The 22,387-nt window shown below is 52.9% G+C and overlaps 3 protein-coding genes across 43 annotated transcripts in view; 1 reads left to right on the top strand and 2 right to left on the bottom strand.

The window, feature by feature from the left end:
* Nucleotides 1-5,093, bottom strand: part of GRIN1 (glutamate ionotropic receptor NMDA type subunit 1) — a 29,103-nt gene extending 24,010 nt beyond the window's left edge. For 15 of the 17 annotated variants that reach the window (XR_014936337.1, XM_015878827.3, XM_015878819.2 and 12 more), the window contains exons 1-2: nucleotides 4,642-4,957; nucleotides 2,110-2,244 (exon numbers count right to left, since the gene is read on the bottom strand). Coding sequence is in view for 15 of the 17 variants with exons in the window: in XM_015878827.3 (XP_015734313.1) it covers nucleotides 2,110-2,244; nucleotides 4,642-4,899 (393 nt within the window). In the remaining 2 variants the exon portion in view is untranslated. Of the gene's footprint in view, nucleotides 1-2,109; nucleotides 2,245-4,641 lie in introns of all 17 variants that reach the window. The other 2 variants (XR_014936338.1, XM_085521575.1) reach the window with 1 other exon arrangement.
* A 4,410-nt stretch (nucleotides 5,094-9,503) lies between these two features.
* Nucleotides 9,504-14,696, top strand: LOC107321655 (cholesterol 7-desaturase nvd-like). Its single transcript, XM_015878786.3, has 7 exons — nucleotides 9,504-9,832; nucleotides 10,804-10,992; nucleotides 11,412-11,590; nucleotides 12,109-12,234; nucleotides 12,442-12,561; nucleotides 12,669-12,845; nucleotides 12,934-14,696. The coding sequence occupies exons 1-7, from the start codon at nucleotides 9,538-9,540 to the stop codon at nucleotides 13,093-13,095; spliced, it is 1,248 nt and encodes a 415-aa protein (XP_015734272.2). The 5' UTR covers nucleotides 9,504-9,537; the 3' UTR covers nucleotides 13,096-14,696.
* The window catches only part of ZNF618 (zinc finger protein 618), an 87,664-nt gene continuing 79,388 nt past the window's right edge, over nucleotides 14,112-22,387 (bottom strand). For 22 of the 25 annotated variants that reach the window (XM_015878783.3, XM_085521584.1, XM_085521578.1 and 19 more), the window contains 2 exons: nucleotides 21,011-21,112; nucleotides 14,373-20,660 (listed from right to left, as the gene is read on the bottom strand). In XM_015878783.3, coding sequence (XP_015734269.2) covers nucleotides 19,147-20,660; nucleotides 21,011-21,112 — 1,616 coding nt within the window. In that variant the 3' untranslated portion in view covers nucleotides 14,373-19,146. Of the gene's footprint in view, nucleotides 20,661-21,010; nucleotides 21,113-22,387 lie in introns of all 25 variants that reach the window. The other 3 variants (XM_085521587.1, XM_085521598.1, XM_085521583.1) reach the window with 1 other exon arrangement.

Below are 22,387 nucleotides of genomic sequence, written 5' to 3'. Positions count from 1 at the left end.
GGTCTCCATTCACAGCGCTCAGCCCATATGGAGCATTGGGGAAGGAATGGGGAATGGTTTCATAAGATGTACCGAGGAGACCAAACAAAGGCTGCTGAGCTGGCTGCAAGCCCATTTCTGGAACAAACACTTCTTTGAATATTGGGAGCAAGAATATTGGCTCCCCTCAGGTATCTCCACAGAAAGACCGAGTGCCATGCTTGACTGGAGATGCTCAGGGCATCAAAAGGCTCCGGGAAACCTGTTTTGTGAGGCACACGCCTCCTCTCTCCAACAGTTTAACCTTGGGAGGACCATAATTAACTCTGAGTCTTCAAACCCCTGTGAAATTTAGCTAAAATTGGCTGATGCCTTCAAAACCAATCAGGGGCATGCACACAAAGTGATGGTACAAGTGTGTTTCCATAGAAACGAAGCCGAAAGCTATAATTTCCTGAATTAAAAAAATAAAATATCAGCATGCTGATGACTGCAAAGCCAAGAGGGAAGCAGCTGAGTGTCCCAGCGCTGCATGAGCCCATCCTGCAGAGCTGCGTACCACTTCATCCCATGCCCTCCCCTTTTGCTCTCCTGTTCTCTCCTCCCTCACACTTTTATGTTGCCTCCGGTCCATTATTCAACCTCCTTGTTCCTGTCTCCACCCAGCCCTTCCCTGTGCCCACATTACCACTGGCACCACAGCTCTGCAGGGAGTTCACACAGGCTCAAGAGGTGAGATGTGCTCACTGCAGCCCTGCATGAGCCCCACCATCCAGTGGGGAGCATTTCCATATCACTGCTGTGGGCTCCCCTCCAGCTTTGAGGCAGAAAGGAAAACATGGATGAGGCATGGGAAGCTCTCACCATCTCAGGGTGTGAGGTAAATTCAGCTCAAGGTCATCATCTGGAAATGGTAATCAGGGCTCTGCTGAGACCGAACAGGACCAGCAGCATGTGGGTCCCCACTCCCTGCACTGCATCTCTCTTGCTGGCACTGATGATCAAACCCAGCCCCATCCTGCAGCAGCACCAGCCCCATCTCTTCTCCCTGTCCTTGCCCTTTGCTCTCCTGGTCTGCCACTGAGCCCATCCCTGTCCCCCTCCTGCAGCACCACAACCCAACAGGGTGTGCACATCTCCAGCCCTTGTCTTTATCGTTGTCAGGGATTGCTGGCTGTCCTTCCATGGTTTCATCAAGCCCCACAGCTGCTCCTGCACATCAGCCCTGCTGGTTTCTCTCTCTGTAAGCCCCTGCTCCTCCTCTCCTGAAATTTAGCTTCATTTAGCATGTGGGCGGAGTGACTATTTTTGCACTGAACATTTGCATTTGTGAATATTCACATTTCCTAAGTAAAGGCTGTTGACTCGTGCTCCGACTCGTGCTCTGTAGCAGGCCTGCTGTCATGCACTGAGCTCATGCACCTGAACAAAACCCCACACTGGGGCTGTGACAGTATCTGGGCTGCCCAGCCCTGCTGCTTTTGCTCTCGCTGATCTCTCTGTGATGTGGGGCTGGGAGCTGAGGGCATGAAGCCAGAGATCTCTCAGCTGAGGGGGATGGTTTGAGACACTGGAATCTGAATCCATCTCGAATGTTCATGGAATGGATGGGTTGGAAGGGACCGTAAAGCTCATCCAGTCCCAACCCCTGCCACAGGTAGGGACACCAGCAGTAGCACAGGGTGTCCAAAGCCCCACCCAACACAGCTTTGAACACCCCCAGGAATGGGGCATCAGCTTCAGGATAACACGTTAGCCAATTCTGTTTGCTCCCCTATTAATGTCACATGAACCTCTTCCCCTCCACAGGTGCCCTGCACCCAGGGAGCACCCCCAGCCATGGGGGCAGGAGTGAGTGCGAGCACTTGGCTTGGCTGGAGAGCAGCGAGCCTGACAGCCCGGCAGGGAAATGCTGCAGAAATCATCCTGCACTATGTAGGTCAACACTGGCAGCTGTGAAAAAGGATGTTCCAGGGATGTGAGAGAGGGAGGGAGCTGCAGTTTGAACTGGAGAGGGTGGATGGACAGACAGACACATAGATAGCATTTAATGTCATCAACCCTCCTGATGGGCATTCTTGATTTACAGCACACGTACGAAGTACCAGACTAGAAACATGCATCAGTTACCTTATCAGAATATATAGACATGCGTGTTGTCAGACCAATGACAGGGATCCTGTAGAAGCCAGCTGTGTATGATACGGGTGTTGGTGTTAGGTGATCGTTGGGAGCAGGAGGGTGACTAACTAATATTGCATAGACCTGCAGGACAGGATACACGACACAAACATTATTTCACAGGAGCACATCGGCCATCAAGTGTGATTTTCCTTTTCTGCAATGTCAAAGAGCCCCAGTTAGCACAATAATAGCATTCAAACCACCATCAACAAAGCATCGACTGCACTGGGGGAGGGCGGTGTGAGCCCAGTGCTTAGAGAAGACGGGGCTGCCCAGGGTTGGACCTTCATGGAAGTGCCACGTCGAGCTGCTCGGCTAAACGAATAACTTCCATGGATTACCGATTAAAGGGAAGCATCTCCCTTACAGTCGCACTGTGTAATGCGATTTCTTTAACCACACATTTAATACTGGGTTGTAATTCCCCTCTGAGGGCTATTACATACAAAGTGGTCAGCTGGGAATCAGAGCTGGAGGAAGAACACTGAGCCATAGTGCACATAGGCCATCTGGCTCCGGGCACATGGGAATGCCGGGGGGGGGGAGCAGTGATCAGGCAAGGAACAGAAGCGTGCTGGGTGCTGGGTGCTGGGTGCTGGGTGCTGGGTGCTGGGTGCTGGGCTGTACCAAAGTGGGGAAGGAGGACGCCAGTGAGATCCTGCTGTGATGAGAGGGCTGGGATCCAGTAGGATCCTGGTTTCTGTCCAATGAAGTGGAAAGGAGCTGGGTAAACCCCGGGGAACCCTTTGTTTGAGGAGTGTCCTCTGCTGGCAGCAGGTCTCCTGATAGGGGTGAATCTGCACAAGGATTTCAATGCTCTGGAGATAACAGCACTTCTTCCCTCCTTTCAGCATCTGCCCCAGCACTGAGACCTGCTGCTCACCCTGCTGCTGGGCTGGATGGATGATGAGGAGCAGGAATAGCTGGGGACAGGGACTGGGGACAAGATGGCACGAGGTTTGGAGCCCCTACTATGGGAGAAGGGGGACATTACTGAGGGCAGCAGGTGTGGGTACAGGGAGGCAGGAAGGGGTGCCTGGTGCTCAGCTGACACAAGGGTTGTGAGGGGTTGTGCCAGCAGGGCTGGGAAGTGACTTGGGGATGGTTATTGGGTAGCAGTGGGAAGATGGAGAGGCGGGAGGCAAAGGCTGCACAAGCAGCACAGCAGCTGACCGAGAGGAGCCATTTTGTGGGGCCGGCACAGTGCCAGTGGCTGGGGTGGGAACAGCTGAGCCCCACAGCTCTGTGGAGGCAGGATTATGGCCATCAGGATGGCACAGCAACCCCAGCACCCTGACCCCCAGCGCTGCAGCCCTCTCTGCATTGCAACGGAGCAACAGCCCCCACATCCACTCAGCCCATGGGGTTTGCTCTGGGAACAAGGCTTGGAGGTGGCCTGAACATGGGCATCCATCAGCTGGGTTACAAAATGAATCTCATCCCTGCAAGGTACCCAACCAAGCTGCAAGAACCCCAGCAGCCTATGGTGTCCCTGGGGACGACTCCAGCCATCCCCACCCCCGGCTAAGGAAACTGCATCCCAGTCAGCTGCCACCTCCAGCTCCCTGCTCCCTCACTGCTGCCTGCATGCTGGGCATGCATGCACCCAGCATGACTGCGTGTGTGTGTGTCCATGGCTCAGGTGTTGCACGCTTTGTTGTGTACCCATGCACAGCTCTGCAAATGCCTTCTGCGTGTGCACAAGGTGGGCCAGGAGTCCACGTGGGGTCAAAGCACATGCATGGTGGTGTGTGCACGTGTGTATGTATGTGTGTGTGTGTGTGCTCCAGATATGTGCCCGTGTGTCCTATGTATGTGTGGCACTAGGGGAGCAGTGATGCTGCGTGGGTGATGGGGGTGTGTGAGCTGCTGTGCAGCCATTCAGATGTGTGCCCTGCAATGGGTGTGTGCATGCAGTATTGTGTGTGCGTGTGCTTGCAGGGCACAGTGGGGCATGCTTGGAGCAGTGTGCGTGTGCACTGGTGCAGTGTGCACACGGATGTGGCATACGAAGCATGTGCAAAGCAGTGCTGCATGCTGTCTTCATATGCAGTATTGTGACTGTGTGCCCATGTCTGCATGATGCACGCATGCACATGACGTGTGTGCACACAGCACATCCCGCGGGCGCTCCTGCAGCGCTCCAGGAGAGCACAGTGGGTGTGCATGCGTGGTGCTCCCGTGTCCGCACGCAGCGTGTCCATGCCCACGCGTGCACCCACCTCTTCGCACACCCACGGTGTGTGTGCGTGTAGCCGCGCGTGTGCCCGCGTGCAGTGGGTGCGTGCCCGCAGCGCCGCTCGCTTACATAAAGGCTGCAATGCGGGCAGCGGCGCCCCGAGGCGGCGGGGCAGGACCCCGATGGGCGGCTTTGCCTTCCCCGAGCCCCGGAGCGGGCAGCGCGGGGCGGGGGCGGCTCGGAGCCCCTCCGGGGACGGGGCGCGGGGCGCCGACGGTGGGGGCGCCGTCCCGGGGTACCTGGCTGGAGATGAGGTCCTCGCAGACGGAGAGAGCCATCTGAATGGCGTTGGGTTTGTGCGTGACCGAGGTGGCGTTGAGCTGCAGCTTCCAGGTGCCGTGCCGCTTGTTGGCCTGGTTCACCGCCTCGCGGAAGATCTGCTCGTGCTTCTTGGTGCTCAGCACCGCGCCGATATTGACGATCTTGGGGTCGCAGCCGGCGCGGGCGAAGGAGGATGAGAAGAGCAGAGCGAGCAGCAGCAGCCGCATGGCGCTCATCCACGGAGCCCAACGGGCCCCCCCGCCCCCCGCCCGCCGCCCCCCGGCTCAGCCGGACCCGCAGCTCGGCTCCATGCGGCCCGGCTCGGAGCGGGAGCTCTCCTTGGTGCTGAACCTCCCGCTCCGCTCCGCTCCGTTCCGCTCCGCCCGCCGCCGGCTCCTCCCGCTCCGCGGCCCCGCGCTGCCGCAGCGCCCTCCCCCGACCCGCCCCCGACCCCCACGGCAGCGGGAGGGACCCCGGGGCGGCCCCGGGCGCTGCGGCAGCGCCGCTTCGGGTGGGGTCGGTGTGGGACCCCCAGCTGCTGCGCTCTGACCCGCCTCGTCCTGCTCCCGCCGTGTGGGGTCGATAGGAACAGAGCAGAGCGCTGCTCCCTCCCGTGCCGGCCGCCTGGGAGCCCGAGGAAGAACGGAGGAGAAAAGGGATCCATCCCTGAGGAGGTCTCCGGGGAGCACGATCACACCCCGTGTGGGGTAAAACAAGGCCTCCTGGATTTGCTCTCCCCTGCAAATATTCCCAGTTACTCTGCACCTCTGACACACTTCCCCATCCCCATCCAGGGTGCACTGCCCATGATGTGAACGTCACCGTGAATTTTCACTCCAGAGCCAGATAATCTTGTCCAGCACATCTCTGGGGCACAATGCAGCACCCACCTGGTTCCTGTCTCTACTCTATCCAGGGAAAGCCACCATTCTTCCAGGAGGACCTCATGGAGAAACGAGGGCAGGCTTTCACCATTCAGTCCTGTCCATTACTCCTGGGCTACAACACAGAGATTCTTCCTGTGGTTCTCTCGACCCTCAGCTACCACTTGCCTCCCCCAGAGAACATGGGGCCATAGCAGCTGCTGGCCAACGTCTGGAGCTCCATGGTGAAAGACATTGGGTTTCATCTCTCCCCAGCTGCAGGAACATTGCACCCCAGAGCATTTGCTTTGGCCCTTTTGGAAACAAAAATCAAAGGGGCTGTGGTTAGCCACAGTGTGTTGCTTTGTAGCTGCATGGGACAAATGCCATCGGCTGTATGCCAGCCAAGGGAGCAGGCTGAGCACTGCAGAAGAAAAATCACCAGAGATATTTTTACATCAGCCATTTTGAGGGTATTGCCGCAGCCCACCTCTGCGCCTGCTTTGCAACGTGAGTGGAAGCAGAATTTTCTCCCCCAACGCAAATTTTCTCACTGGCATCTCTGAAGTGCAAGTTGCCATGGAAACCATTTTGCCTGGGTCCCACGTTGCCCACACGCGCTCGCATGAAGCTGCAGAAGCAAAATGGCCGTTGTGCAATCTGCAGGGTTGCAGTGTCGAGGGGCCGTTGTGCTTCACAGCTCCGTGCCAGCAAGGAGCCCCAGCAGAGAGCCCACAACTGCTGGGAGAGCAATGGAACCCATCGCAGCTACGATGCACTGGGTGAGAGAAGGAGCATGGCCCCACCTCACCTTAACTCTTGCAGTGCTCTGCATGCAGCTCCACGGCGATCCTGCTGTGCTCTCAGTGCAGACATCCAAGCAGGTCACCTTGTTCAGTGCTGCTGCATTGCTCCCTCTCCTCCACGCATGGAGCTGAGTGTCTTTCAGTGCTCATATGTGGCTTTGCCCACCCTGCAGGCTCTCTTGGAGGGATGGAGTGTGTGGTTAAGTAGAGGTGCATCCATGGACCTCATACATTTGATTTCATTTCCTCCTCTTGTCACCAGCTGGAATCACAGAACCACGGAACATCCCAAGCTGGAATGGACTCACGGGAATCATGGAGCCCAACCTGGCCTCACAAAGCACCACCCAAACCCAAACCCGACTGCTGACAGCCTTGTCCTAGCGCTCCCTGAGCTCCATCAACTCGGGGCTGTCCCCACTGCCCTCAGGGGCAGATCTTTGTCCTCATACCCAGCCTGGCCCTTCCCTGACAGCTCCATGCCCTTAGGAACCCAGTTCTAAGCACTGTGTCATCTCCATTCATTTTTCCCTCCAGAGGCTGTTGTTCCTGGCACAGGGAACAGCCCAGATCACAAGCTCCCACAGCTCAGCTCAGCCTGCACAGATGATCTCACTGCATGGCTTCCACTCGTGCTGTGTCCTCAGGCTCTTTGATCATCTGAAGGCAATGGGTGCATGCAGGGCTTTCGCAGGGTGAGAGCTGTGTAAATGGTGGGGACAAATGCATTCACCAGCTGATCTGTATGAGGCTCTGCAGCAAGCAACAGTCTTTGCTTTTCCTGTAGCTTCCTCCTGGCATGTCATGGAAACCTTCTTAATCATGGTTTGCTGCAAGCAATTAACAGTTGCCTGTTAGCAATTAGCACGTGCATAGTATGATGCTGCTTTTTACGTCTGGCACCTTCTGGATGCAGGAAAGTCAAGCTGCAAGATGGAGCCAATGCTTGTGTGCTGTCCCATTGCTTGGGAATGGTGTGAGCCATTTCCTGGGCACAGAAAAACACAGAACTGAGAGGCTTCAGGGGAGCAGCACTGAACTCAGATATGAGTTTCATCTGCCCCAGGGCAAAGCATCAGCCCAGTGGGGATAAAGACAATATGGGATCTCATAAATGAGGAAATCAAGCATTAGGAATATATGAGCCTTGCTAGTCATCATGGAGCTACTAAACAAGCTAAATTCCTCTTCTGAGAAAGTTAAAGTTGAATTGAAATCAGAAAATGCGTGGCTCTAACACAGGATCCAGTAATGCCTTTTCTGTACATCTCTAAGATGGAGCAGTGATAAAGTTGATACATGAAACCAAGCAAAGCACCTACTGAGTGCTGCCCATGGCAGAGCTCTGTGAGCTGTTGTCAGAGAAGAGCTGTAAGAGGAAAAACTGTTGTCAATGTGCAGAGATTAGACCAGGTCACCTTCAAAAGTCCCTTTGGATCACCCAAACCCTTCTATGATTCTATGTTCCTGTGACACGAATCTGCCTTTCACATCTCAGCACTCCTGGCTTCATAACACTGCTGGGATATTTTCGCATCTCTGTGAACTAGTTCCAGGGACTTTACAGCTCATGCAACTCCCATGTGCTCCTTACCTAAGGAGAAGAGAAAAATTAGGGGTTTTCTTTCCAACCTACTATATATGACATTTAAAGGCACCAGACGTCATAAATGTGAGGCACCCAGCCTCAGGAGTAGCTTTGGAGGATGCTGAGCAAGTCAGATGAAGCCAGAGTTGGCCCAGTTGTGCCAGTATGGCATGTGGAGGCAGAAGCTGATGGCACCAAACTTGGTGCTGCACTGGATGTACCTCACCCAGAGCCAGCTGGCAGGCTGGAGCACGGAGCCTGGGTGTACTCCTCTGCAGACCAGAACAGATAATTAGTGTATTAGGGCTCAGATGCAAAGCCCGGAGCACAGGAATGTGACAGCAGACATGCCCCTCTTGGGAGCTGTGCCCTCCTGTCATCTGTGATTGATATAAGCGAGGAGATCAAAACCTTGTTGCTGAGAACAAGAAGATTGATTGTGCATCTTGTTTGGTTATGAAACCAGCCTAAAAATAAAGAAAAACGTGATGAGACAAGGTTGAAGAACAGCGGTTTGGAAGAAGACTCTTTTCTTCCTCCAATTTTCCCACTAAGGTGCACTCACATAGTGCAGGCACACAGGGTCAGGGTGGGCTTCCTGGGAAGATGAACACACAGATAGGGTTACTGGTGGAAAGTGCCATTGAGAGGCTTTGTGGCCGATGGCTCAGCTCTCCAAGGCTTCATTCTCCTCCTGCAGTTCTGATTTCCAAGACTTCAGGTCTATAGGTTCTGCCCACGCCTCCCTTGGCTGCCATCCTCTGCTTCTGGTCACTTCCCTCCTTTCTCTGTGTCCCCTCTGGGTTCACCCCACACAGGATGAGGTGCCCACCATTACACACACCTCGCAGTTCACCAGATGTGCAGGAATTTTTTGCTCTGCTCCCAGTTCCATTCCTAACAGTTCTGTTCTGCTTGGAAGCTTGTCAACAATTTTTTCATCTCTATCAGCTCATCTAAAAGAAAATATTATTGTCCTCTACGGACCTTCCTTCTCTGATATGCTTAGATCATCCTGCCTACAAAAGCATTACCACTTATTATTCCTAACATCACTTCTGTCTTTTTGAGCAGTGTGGAACAGTGAATAGATACAGAGACCACGTCAAGCAACACTCGGCTCTCTTACTAAGTGCCAATTAACAGCTAACCCTCTCTGTGGGCCTTGGCCATGTGCGTTGCATTTCACTGCAGGCATTGCTGTTTGCCTGTCAGTCACTGAGAGATCTGCAAGGCTTCTTCAGTTGTTCTTCACAGTCAACTTTACTGTAGTGAATAATTTAGAACCATTTTCATCAGAAGATTTAATGTCTGTTTATTCCCTTTCCCACGTTCCTCATGGACAGGCAGATACAAAAGCCAGTCCTCATTCTCCAGCTGAGCACCTATTCCTTTTCCTGGCTCCCTATCTTCTCACCAATTGCATAAGCAAAGAGGATTCCCCTGCTTTTATTTCAGGCTTATTTAGGGCCTTTTTATATTCAACCTTAAAGGAAATGTCTTGAAAACCCAAGTGAACAAAGCATCAAGTGCTGCCCTCAGCCCAGCCCACCCAGCACCACCCCGCCCGGGGCCGCCCGCTTTATAAGGGACGGCGGCGCTGGGGCCGTGCGCGCTATGGGGTGGTGCGGCGCGGAGCTGCTGCCCGCGGGGCTGGGGGACGGGGCGCCGCTCTTCCTCCTTCTCCTCTTCCTCCTCCTCGTGCTGCTGCCCGGCTGCTGGCGGCCGCTGGAGCTGCGGCGCGGCCCGGGCCAGGTGGGCTACCTGCCGGGTGTCGGCCCGAATCGCCGACTCTCTGCCCGCCGCTCCCGTCGGCCCGGAGCTCTGCCGCCGCCCTTCCCCAACGGCTGGTACCGCGTCCTCGACTCCGCGCAGTTGCCCCGCGGCGCCGTCCGCAGCCTCGCTCTGCTCGGTGAGTGCGGGATCCCCGCCGGGCCCCGACGGAGGAGAGGGCGGCAGTGCGGGGCGGGGTGCGGGGCGGCCCCGACGGATCCCCGGGGTGTCTTTGCCTGGGCATCCTCGCCCGGGAATGGGGGCATCCCTGCCGAGGGCTCTGCCAGTGTGCGGGCACACCACAACCCGCAGCCCTGCCGGCCGTCCAGGACGACCCTTCCCCTGCGGGACGCTGGAGCCGGGTGCGGGCTGCCACCTGGCGGTGAGGTCTGGACAGGCTGATCCGTGGGCTGAGGCCGACGGGGTGAGCTTCGACGGGACTGAGCGCCGGGTGCTGGGCTCCGGTCACAACAGCCCCGTGCAGCGCTGCAGGACTGGGGCAGAGCGGCTGGCAAGATGCACGGAGGAAAAGGCTCCGTGAGTGTGAGCTGACAGCCAGCAGGACGAGCCAGCAGTGTGCTCAGGTGGCCAAGAAAGGCCCACAGCATCCTGGCTTGTGTCAGCAGCGGTGCAGCCAGCAGGAGCAGGAGGGGATTGTCCCTCTGTAGGGCGCTGCTGGGGCCGCACCTCAGTGCTGTGCTCAGTGCTGGGCCCCTGACTGCAGTGCAGACATGGAGACCCTGGAGTGTGTCCAGAGATGGGCGTGGAGCTGTGAGGGGTCTGGAGCACAAGTGTGATGGGGAGCTGGGGGAGCTGGGATTTGGGAGCTGGGATTTGGGAGCTGGGATGGGCATTGGCACAGGCTGCCCATGGTGAAGTCTCCACCTCTGGAGGTGTTAGAGAAGCACGGAGATGTGGCACTTGTGGACACGGTCAGTGGGCATGGAGGGGGTGGGCTGGCCGTTGGACTTCCTCATCTTAGCATTCTTTTCCAGCCTTAACGATTCTGAGGTTCATTCTGCTGCCCGCTTGGATGGCTCTGATCCATCCCTCCAGCCCCATCCCTTGCTCCCCGTTAGCAGCCGCTCTCATGGCCGTGTGTTCCCACAGGAGAACGTCTGGCCGCGTTCCGCACGCAGGACGGGCAGGCCCACGTGGTGGACGCCTACTGCCCACACCTCGGGGCTGACCTGGCTGCTGGTGGGCGCGTCGTGGGCAGCTGCATCGAGTGCCCCTTCCACGGCTGGCGCTTCCGAGGAGAAGATGGGAAATGCGCCCACATCCCGTATGCTGGAAAAGGTGAACCTCCCCCAGCTCTGCAGGGAGAACCCGCAGCGATGGCAGTGCCTGAAAGTGTAACTGGGAAAGGAAAGGCTGCCTCTGTCAGAGCTCAGCCCCGTGCTGCTCGCTCATTTACTGCAGCACACCGACTTCCTTGGGAAGGCCCAGCCAGGGCGCAGCGCTCTGATGGTCTGTCATACGCTGAATCACAGCTGGGACTTTCGCCCACTGGGTGTTATAAATTACTCTGCACTCTACACTGACAGCTTATAGCAATTCAGTGCTTAAATAACAGAGAAAATAATCTCTCTGTCACCTTTTTTCCCCCTCTTTTTAAGGCTTTAATGCTCAACTTTTGATACGATTTGCAGCAACCATGAGGTGACACTGAGAATGCTGGAAACACCACTTTTATCCAATCCTTTTCTTTTCCTCAGTGCCAGACTTTGCCAAGGTGAGGAGCTGGCCATGCTGTGAGGTCAATGGGATGCTGCTGCTCTGGTACCACTGCGACGGGACCGGCCCTGCATGGGCTGTGCCTGAGCAGCCAGAGATCATCACCGGGGATTGGGTGTTCCGGGGGCAGACGGAGCACTTTGTGGATGCACACATCCAGGTGGGAGCACAGCTGAGGTCCCCTCCTTCCGTGCTGACCCAACATTAAACCCAGCACCACTGCACAGAGCCTGGTCCTGGAAATGCATCACTGTGCCATGTGCAGAGGATGTGGCAGATGCTCCCTGAGCATGAACCACAGGCTGCTTGAGAGGGAGCAGATGTGCTGGGTGCTCACAGGGTGCTCAAAGTTCATTTGCTTTGACTTATAACTGATGCAGTCTAACAAAAGATCCTCCAGGAACTGCAGTGCTCAGTGTCAGCGGGAGATTCAACTCATTGATCACAGGATGGGAAAACACACCATTATTTTGCTATTAATCTTTATAACCACACTTGTTTGCTGGCAAATGTGGAACAAAACGCTGCTTCTGTCATCTCTTGGTGGAGCGGAGCTGGAGGAGGAGTGTTGTGTGGCACGAGCAGAGCTGTGCTGGGGTCAGTGCATGCAGTGTGCAGTGAGCTCTGATGCTACAATCCTGAGAATTCAGCTCTTGCCATCAATTGTTCCCCACGCAGGAGATCCCTGAGAACGCAGCTGACACAGCTCACCTGGCCTTCCTGCACGGCCCAGCCATTCTGAGCGGATCCGACCTGAGATACACCAAGTCCCGGCTCTGGGACTTCATGAAGCACATCTGGAAGGTAGCACCCTGGCTCCCCTCATGGCCACACATTGTTCAGAGCCCTCCTCACCAGGTCCCTTTTCTGCCTCTTTTCCTGATCCCTGCCATGTCCCCTCTTTTCTGCTCAGGTCTCTTCTGTATCTCTGAGCCTTCCAGCCACATCCCTCCCCCTGCTCTGCCCTTCTCAGCCCCTTCAGTCACCGTCTCACTGTTACCTCTCCTCCAGGCTGAGTGGCAGCCAGAGCCGGAGCCCCACGGGCACTGCTCCCGCATGCAGCTCCAGCACACAGCCACCATCTTTGGGAAGCACTTCCCCTTGCTGGACCTGTCGGTGTCAGCCCGGCAGGTACAGCCTTCACCCCCTGAGCTGATGAATGTCTTTGTTGGCCCAGAGGATGGGATTCCAGATGGCACCACGGGTCCCCATCCCTCAGGGTGCTCTGATCTCTGCAGGTGGGGCCAGGGCTGGTCTTCCTCATCTTCAAACACGAGTTCCTGGGCCATGGGATCATCCTGCAGACGGTGACGCCCCTGGAGCCTCTCCTGCAGAACGTGGTGCACAAGATCTATTACCAGAAGAACGTTCCGGCCATCATCCCCAAGTTCATCCTGAGGGCAGAGTGCATCCAGGTGAGGCTGCGAGGAGCTGGTGTCCCACGGCTGGGGATGCTGTGTGTGCAGCACACACGGGGCTGCAGGTGCGGTTTTCTCCCTGCAGTTTGAGAGAGATGTGACCATCTGGAACAACAAGCAGTACCTGCACAAGCCACTGCTGGTCTGTGAGGACGCCGGCATCCAGAAGCACCGGCGCTGGTTTGCACAGTTCTATAGTGAGAGGAGCACACGGCCATCAGTGCCCAAAGGGGACCTGGACTGGTGAGGGCTGTGGTGCTCTGCAGAGCTGAGCAAGGCAAGGAGTGTTGTGTGGGTACATGGAGCTCCATCACTCCTCTGTGCACCCGCTGTGCTCAAGGCACCGAAGCCCTAATGGTGTCTCATGCTTTCTGCTGTACCTCTGCTGTCATCTGTGAGCAGAGCACAAACTTAAGACCGACAGAACTCCCTCTTTGTCCCTCTCTGTGGGTGGGTAAATGAAATGCTTTCTGTGTGACCCTTTATTGCACCACGTTTCCCCTCCCAGCCGTGCTTGCTGCTGCTTCTGCACCATCCCCTCACCTTGGGCAGGCTCTGGCTCCCTGGGGAAGTCTTGGCCAACGTCTGTGTGGCACCAGAGGTTTGGCTGCAAAGCCCAAAGGCATCTGCCATCCTCCCGCACATGCTTAGAATAGAAAATTCCAGACACCTCCTTTTTTTTTTTCCTAAAGGTTGTTTTATTGTAAAACCATAAATACAACACTGACATGAAAATCCTCAAGCAACGGATGCTTTCTTACAGTTACAGTTTGTCTTCTGCCTTGGCATCAACTCTGAAAAGAATGTTGCAGAAACACGTCTCTAAGAGGTCTCCCACTCACCCAGCCCTGCCCGGAGCGCGCGGCTCCTTTGGCAGCACACTGGACCCATTCCTCTTGTGGGGAACGTTTCCATTCAGACAGTAACAGACTTGTAAAAACAGCAACATTTCAACACCCCCATTGTTTTTGTTTTTGTTTTTTTTTTCTTTAATAATCCTTTTCGTTTGACGTCAGTCCAAGTTTCAAACAGCACTGATTGATTCAGCTGTAAAAAACAGAAAGGAAAAAAAGGAAAAAAAACCCAAAATGAAACAAAATCCTTAAAAAAAAAAAAAAGGAAAAAAAAAAATAAAGAAATCAGGAGAACTTGAGTCAGCCTCAAGCGTTCATAAATCACAATGAAAATCAGCAACTCAACCCCGTGCAATATTGCTCTCTATTGAGTCATTTGATCCACACCAACAATACATGAGACTTCAAACAGGTTTCGTTTTGTTTATTAACACAGCAAGTGTGACATCAGATAACCTTTAAATACAGTACATGGTACGGCGCAGGGCCGGCTGCCCGCGCTTCCCGTTATGAAGACAAAGCCAGCGGTGGCGGTTTATAAAAATATTGTGTTGCTACAAAAGTATAAATTAATGCTACCGGTATTAAGAAATATTAAACACATAAAACTTATAAGGATTAAGAAAAATATTCATTAATACCTGTAGAAAACTCTGGCCTAAAAAAGATATTTTTTTGTATATTTTTTTTTGTATATTTTATTTTTTTTGTCTTTTTTTTGTTTTTTTTTTTTTTTCTTTAAGATGACATGAGATCCTTGCACTCGCAGGTAGAGACACACGCAGGTGTATCTGTGGTATTGCCTCGAACATCTGCATCGACAGAAAGGAAATGCGGCGGGGAGGGGGAGGAGGAGACACCCATCAGCTGCCAGCAGTCTGCAGAGCCCGAGGCAGGCAGGACCCTCCGGGCTCACAGCCTGCTTCGTCCGCATCCGTTTTCCTTTTAAATAACTTAATTAGAAAAAAAAAAAAAATTAACAATAAAAATAAAGGTCCCTGTGAGAGTGAAGGGACCGTGGCAAGCAGCTCTGCAGCTGGGACACGCGGAAAGGAAGAACATCCCCCCTCCCAACCCAGCCTGGCCGAACCCCCTCCCATGCACCAGAGTGCCACGAGAGCCCCAGAAGGTGGAGCACGAGCATTCGGGGCTGGTGAGAACGGAAGGGTCTTATTAAGGAACTTTGGTTGTAAAAAGCAAGGGTTGCACACGCCTGCACTCGTCTGCACTGCCAAACGCTCAGTCCTTAAGGCTGTGGTGCTCGCGGCATCGGGACACGCTTACACTGTTGGTGACACTGAGATGATGGGATGGAAGGGAGTCCTTCGGCCAGCAGTCGGTGCTGGGCAGGATGTTGGTGTGCCTCGCCTCCCAGGCTACCTTCAGACGCTCCAGCTCGTTAAAGGGGCTTCTGGACACACTGCTGTCTAACGTGAGCAAAACTCTTCTGCCAAGTCATAAAACAAAAGGTTCTACCAGGAGCAGCGAAACAACCCAACCAACAGCCAGACAACCCAAACAGAAAGCTAAATTCCAGGGCAATACACTCTCATTGGTTAACCATTTCTGGCCTAGTACATGCAAACTGTCCTGCAGCACCAGCAAAGTCTGCAGCCTGGGGCTGTGCCTGGCTTCACCTCCCCATGCTGTGGCTTTGCACCTCCCGAGGCCCAGGAAGGGACACAGGGTCACATGCACCATGTGTTGGGCCATACAGCTGTGGGGACACTTCTCCAGAAGGATTTGACAGCACCCCATGTCCCAGCCCAGTTGTTCTGGGTGTAACCAACGGATCCCATGGACACAAGATCACAGAAAATGCACAGCAGAAGAACATCACCTAACAGCCCCCAGCCCCAGTTCTATCCACGTGGCACTGTACATGGAGGGTTCTGCTTCCAAACCCTCCTATCCAGGCTGTGTTCTGGTTGAGTCCAAAGAATCACAGAACCACAGAAACTTCTGAGTTCGAAGGGACCTTCAGAAGTCACCTGTCCCACTCCCTGCAGAGCTCAGGGACACCCACAGCTCCATCAGTGCTCAGAGCTCCATGCCCTGCCCTTGGCTGTCTGCGGGGATGGGGCACTGCCACCCCTCTGTGCACACTGTGCAGTGCCTCACTGCTTATTGTCAAGAATTTCCACCTTATAACCAATCTACATTTCCCATCCTTTAGTTGGAAACCATTTTCCCTTGTCCTGTCATAACAGCCCCTTGCTGAAGGGTCTGTCCCCTCCCTTCTCACAGCCCTGTAGATACTGACAGGCTGCCCTCAGCTCTCCCCACAGCCTTCTCTTCTCCAGGCTGCACAGCCCCAGCTCTCAGCCTGCCCTCGCAGGGAGGTGTTCCATCCCTGGCATCATTTTTGTGGCCCTCCTCGCACAGGTCTGTGTCTCTCCTGCACTCAGCACTCCTCATCAGGACGCAGTGCTCCAGGTGAGGTCTCACAGCACAGAGCAGAGGCACACATCCCCTTCCAGCCCTGCTGGCACGTTGCTTTGGATGCAGCCCAGGGTACGGTTGGCTCTCTGGGCTGTGAGGACACAGTGCTGGCTGGTGACCAGCTGCCATTCACCAATAGCTTGCAGGTCCTTCTCAGCAGGGCTGTCATCCATAAAAACCCATCCCTGTGCCAATTTCCTCCTAGGCAGCTGATTTATCCTCCATTAAAAAAACAACCAAACAAATGAATGATTCCCAGAACCTGTTTTTAGTGTCTCTGTTGGCTGTTCACTCTCTCCTCACTACTCCTAATGACTGCAAGGAACAACCTGCCCCTCTAACAGCTCACAGAGCCTCTCCCTCAACCTCAATGCTGAGCTCAGCAGTCTCCAGAAGTGACTCCCAGCTCTTATGAGTGTGTCTGCCCCAACTCTCTGCAGGGTGAGCTGCCTCTGAGTGCATCCTGAATGCAGGGCAGAGCAGCACCACGCACAGCCAAACCAGTGGGTCACAGCTGTGCTTAAACCCATGTATCTCAGTGAGACTGCTTCAGCCAGCAACCAACAGACATCTGTACTGGGCAAAACCTGAGCCTGGGGTTGGCTGCCACAACATTTCTTGCAGATTTCACCAGTTCAAACCCAACCAAATCTGTTTTCTCACAACAGACAAAGCTTTGGTAAAAGAAGCGTTTCCTTCCAGCTGAAGGGACCCAGGAGCAACACAACACAGCAGCCCATCCTGCAAGCCAGAACAACCGCTGCCTACTGCCCGAGACAGCAGGCCCTGCAGCACAAATGCTTGATAATTAGCACACCTCCCACCTCTACCTGCTGGTTTTTTGTTCGTTTCAGTCTGAGGTTCAGGTTTTGTTTGCTACAGGTTTCTCCTGCAAAGTGCAGCTGGGCGAGCAGGAACTGTATGGGAGGAAACAAGTACAACCAGCAGGGAACAAAGCTGGCCTGCAACCTGCACTGCCATCTGCAAAAACCACTGCCAGAGATCGGGACCCCAGTAGCTCTGCTTTGGCTGCTCACCTTCATGCACGGCTCTCCCTGCAGTTACCAACAGGGTTGTGGACTTCATCACTGAAGTTACCCATATGCAAAACTCAGTTTAAGAGACAACTGTTTTTGCCCTGAGGCCACTAACAACGCCAAGAGGTGCTGCCAGCCCGAGGTCTGCGCTCAGGCTACAGTAAGTACTGCACGATGTGAGCTGAAAGGAACAAGTTGTTCTGAGGCAAGACACTCGGTACAAACACCATCCTTGATCTAGGGAAGGTCTCAATCATGCTCTTCAAAGGGCCCCACCACCTTTGATGGGTCCTACCACCACACTCAGACACCAGAGACAGCCCTGTGCTGTCCGAGGGCCCCAGCTTCCCACTGAGAACCCCAGCTGTGCTCCCACACCTCTGACATCAGCTGGAGGGCCTGCTTCAAAAACCAGAACTGGTTCCAACTGAGCTCTGAGGACACAAGTCCCAGCGATGGGAAATTTACTATTTGGCACCAGAAGTTGGGAATTGTCCAAGAGGCACCAAATGTGACGGCCTGCAGAGATCCCATCCACACCCATCTGCACTGACACAGCAGAGCACTGGCCTTAGGGAACGCAGCGATGGAGACGCTTCTGTGTCACGATGACCTCTAATTGCATTTGGGGTGAGCCAGTGAGTGCGAACATTTAAGGGCCTGAAGCCTTCCTAGCCAGAACGATTAAACAACATAACAAGTAGTGTAATGCACTGTAGGTATTAAAAAAGACATTCGTGCTACTAGAGGAAACCATTCCAAATAAAAGGGAAAGATATTCTTTGCACTCAATCAGGAGCACTTACATTCAGAAGGATCTTGGAGCTCATGCGCTTCTCTAAGCTTCCTTCAAACCCTACTTTGACAAAACTGATGATCTTTGTTCCCCTGAAAAATCATACACCTTGGTTTGTCCTTGGCCTTGAGAAGGCTATTTCGAGTGTGAGGACTGGAAGGTTTGCAAGAATTTTAGGTCTGAGGGTTCTCAATGGCAGATGGCAGACCCCAGCTTGCTGCTGGCCCACAGGCACTGCGTGGGCACCACTCGCCCGTCCTGGTCTCTAGCTCTTCAACTGCTGTGGCTCCCATAAGTACGTTATTTAATCACAAATGGGCTACTCTACAACAAGCCTGAGAACCCCTGATGCACAGAATTCACAGAGAAGCTAATTTACACTGGGAATTCAGAAAAGATGGTGTGGAAAAAAGCAAATCCAAGAAACGTAACAATTAGAGACATTTTCTGCCTTGAATCACTTCTCTTAGCTTTAACTCAAACTTATAAGCGCCAGTTAACACGTTAAACTCAAAACTGGGAGACAGAAGAGTAACTTTTGGTTTTGTTGGGTGCTTTTTTTTTTTTTTTTTTGGAGAAACCCTATATGAAGAAGTGAATAATAACAGTAAAAAATCAAAGTCTCCCTTCCTGATTTCTAAAGATATTGGTGTTTGTAAAACACAGCTGCCCTGATAACGTGCACCGTATGTCAAGAAGGCTGTAGACAAATGCCCTCAAGGTGTACAGTTATTCAAAGGAGCAAAGTCCAGTGCAGAACTGCTCTGTTCAATGTAGTCTGATTATCCATGGCAAGATGGCCCAGGGGACAAGAGGAAAGGTGGGGTGGAGGAGAAACAAAAGAAACTTCAAGTCACTTTAGATCTCAGCTGCCTGAAGACTTTAGAACATCAGCCTCCCATTGGTCTGCCCACTTGAAAACATTAGAAAGTCTGTCAAGTCCACACACTATCTATGGAAAGGAGCACGTTCCTGGCAGAGGGCTGTTCTCTCTCCCGTGCTCAGCTTTCCTCTCAAACTTAATTTTATATATATTTATATTTTTATATATATATAAAAAAGCACTTGGTTTCCAGGGGCATTCATAATGAGGTCCACAGTGTTTAGAACTTAAATTCTTTTTTTCTTTGTTTGGAACAGTGTTTTAAAGTTTTAATTAAAAGACAGTCTTAAAGCATGTTGGACTTCAAAAACATGAGTTTGTTCATGTCTTCTGGACTGAGTAGCCGCCTCCTTTTGATTAAGAGCGCCTGCTCACACATATTTACACATTCACTTCTGGCACCAACAGCAGGCACTGCTAAGAGCCAAAAGGCCAGCTTGGCTAGTTTTGTATGCTTTTGGGTAACACACGACCAGTACTGAAAGAGGTCAGGAGTGGCCTGGAAGAGAGGTTCCTGCAAGTAATCGTAGACTTCATTTTTCCCGAACCAATCTTCTTCCTGAGCTGCTGCGGTTTCCCCCGCTGCCCGCGGCTTCTTGGTTGAAGGTTCAAACTCTGTCTCTTCGGCCCAGGACTCTTTCACCTCGTTAATCAACTCACAGACCTTGCCAATGATCTCTTCGTGCTGGTACGGCGGGACAGGCCGCAGCTTCTGCTGTGGGTCTAAGATCATGGCTACCTTGTGTGCCGAGTGAACCTTGAAGTTCTCCTTCAGTGCCTCCAAGAAGAGGTGGCACAGTTTGCTGACCACGCCAGCATCGTTAGCTTTGGAAGTGAACAGTTTCTCCAGTTTAACGTAGGTGGGCAGTACCAGCTGCAAGGTGGGCCGGCTCTCGTTGCTCAACTCAATCACAGCCTGCTTCACCGGCGCCAAAATAGCCGCCAGGTTGCTGAGCAGGTGCTTGTTCAGGTTTTGGATGAGGTTCATCTTCTTGGCCCTGCTGTAAAACTCGCAGATCTGCTCGTAGCGCTCGTGCACCAGTAGGAGGGAGTCGGTGACCGAGTTCCAGCAGGGCGGGGGAGAAGTCTCCTCCAGGGAGCCAAAGGTCTCCTTTGAGAGGCCCGTGGATCCTGCCAGATCTTCACAGACATTCAGGAGCTCGATCACCTCGTGCATATTGCGAGCCTGTAGAGTTCGCTTATTCAGCACGCTCTGCACTACTGAGTTCAAGGCACAGGCAGAACAACGCAAGCACATGCCTGCCTTGGAGAACGCAGAGGAATTGACTTTGCAGTCTGTGACGTACACCGTCCTGATCTCTGACATCACAAACTCTGAGAGCACGTTCTGTACCCAGTGGTGGATAAAATCACCATTATCTCGAATATCTATGCCCTTAATTCCCAGGACGTAACTCTTGATGTGGTTGCCTTCCACCTGATAAGCTGTTAGGATGTAGCAAGAATCGGGGCCAATGCTCTGCGAGTGACAAGTGACCCCGATGCCCAGGCAGGCGTTGCTGCCCAGAGCACAGGTGACTTTCACCTTCACTTGGTTGTACATCCGAGGCAAATGCTTCAGAGCCAGTGTGTTGAAATTACCAAGGATCTCGGTGACTGAGAAGGCACCATAGCGAGCTCCGCTATCCACCAGGGTCTGTGCCAGCTTGATGAACTCCTTCCCGCTCACCACGCTGAGAGCCCCGAGGTCAGTGCACATCACCCTCAGGAGCCTCTCGGCGATGTTCTGCCGCTCCTTCTCCGGGATCGCGCTGTTCCCTAAGGAGCCGCTCGCAGAAGCTGCAGTGAAATACAAGGAAGGAGAGAAAGCACCAAATGAGATCTGCTCCTCTGCAACAGCAGGAAATGTCAATAAACAATCCTGAGATTGACTTAGGCCCATGATCAGACACGTTTTTCTCCCAAACGTTCCCAAATGCACCACCCCTACAACCAACCTCCCCAGAGTTCCCAATACTTTTTGCACACTATTGCTCTGCTCTGAAGGGTGGTACATGGACTACATATGAAATCAAGTGCAGGCAGGAGACAAGAGCCTTGTGTGCGTCCAAGTCACTGCTGCACACCTGACAGCCACTCTTAAAGCGAACAGGTAAGCCCAGGATGGAAGAGCAAACAGTGCTACGTACTGTTGTTAGCGTTATTTCTTTGGAGCTGTGGTTTCCACTTCTCTTCAACAACAGGTAGAGGTGATCTGGGCTGGCTAGAGGCAATATTGTTCTCGTTGTCAGCTGTGAGTGAGAGACACGGAGGTATTAGAAGCACAAGGTACTAATGCTTAAAACACAAAGGGGAAACAATACCCATCTGCTAAGCATTTACTTATGGGTCCATCACTAAGGTGACACCAATCTAGTGAGTTTTCTGTATCCAGTAAGTATTTTTCAGAGATGGCGCAGTACTGTCAATAACCTTAATAACTTTGGACTGGAACTCCATCACGTCCCAGCTGTGGCTGTAATGATGGCAGTTCTTCCTGTGCATCAGCACAACTTCAGAACTGTCTCAGTCAACTGGAGCTGCAGACTAGGAAGAATAGATGTTCCTTTTGCAGCCTGACCTGTGAATATGCTTGCTTTCAAAATGAAAGCAGGATTAGCAGACATTTACCTTTCTGTCTTATTGTCTGTCTTTCTGCAGAGCTAGAGGCTTCCCCTTTCTCTACTTTGTTACTTAAGCTATCTTTTGTATCTAAGGATATTACTATAAAACTCTCAGATGTTTGTCTTCCCACTGTAGAGAGATGCCAAACTCTCTTGGGCTGCTCACTGCTGCATTATACTGGAAACAAGAAGGAATAAAAAGTTTGTGGAGTGTGACTGTTCCTCCCCATGGCTGCCGAGATGATCTCCTGGGGGTCTGTATGTTACATTCCCATTTTCTCATATAGCTGGCTAAACATTTTGGCTGCCAGTTTGAAGGGATTTTTCCAGGAAATGCAGACAAGATCAGTAGGTTTCATATCATATCCATCATGTCCTTTCCTGTGCACCAAGAACTGCCCTCCCCAAGGAGTCTTCTAGTTGTTAGTATGCTTCACTATGAAGTTGTGCTCTGAAACAGTCTCTGGCGCTACGTTAAAGTGCATAATGAAGAGAGGTGGAAAAGGAAGGAGGAAGATGGGGAGACTGATGACCAAGCTGAACAGAAGGATGGAATTAAAAGAACAAAGAAGACAGAACCGATTCTTTCCTTATTGCAGCTAGACACATCTTGTCTGATTTTGCACGTCTCTGTTACATGTACCTCTCTTCAAGGCAACCCTCTCTGGGACTTCTTTTAGACTCAATAGTGTGACACAGGCTTATAGCTTGATCCATTCACGCAGAACAAGGTGCCTCCTGCAGGAGGATCCAACAGGCTCTGAACTCAACTGGAGTCAGTGAATTCTCCACTGATTTTAAAGCAAATTCAAGAAGACCAGCTCAGATGGCAACACCTGTCATCTACATAAACCAGCACGCAGCAAACTGAAGCCTGCCCCAGTGCTCCAGATGGCAGCATAT

This window comes from Coturnix japonica, chromosome 21 (assembly GCF_054131305.1).
Source record: "Coturnix japonica strain WE chromosome 21, WE-NBRP24, whole genome shotgun sequence".
NCBI lineage: Eukaryota > Metazoa > Chordata > Aves > Galliformes > Phasianidae > Coturnix > Coturnix japonica.
The sequence above is the reverse complement of the archived record's forward strand: the minus strand, read 5'-3'. Positions and strand labels throughout refer to the sequence as shown.

Coding starts and splice junctions, on each gene's coding strand:
- LOC107321655 (XM_015878786.3), top strand. CDS start 9,538: ATGGGGTGGTGCGGCGCGGAGCTGCTGCCCGCGGGGCTGGGGGACGGG. Junction 10,993..11,411: donor CATCCCGTATGCTGGAAAAG/GTGAACCTCCCC, acceptor TCTTTTCCTCAG/TGCCAGACTTTGCCAAGGTG. Junction 11,591..12,108: donor TTGTGGATGCACACATCCAG/GTGGGAGCACAG, acceptor TTCCCCACGCAG/GAGATCCCTGAGAACGCAGC.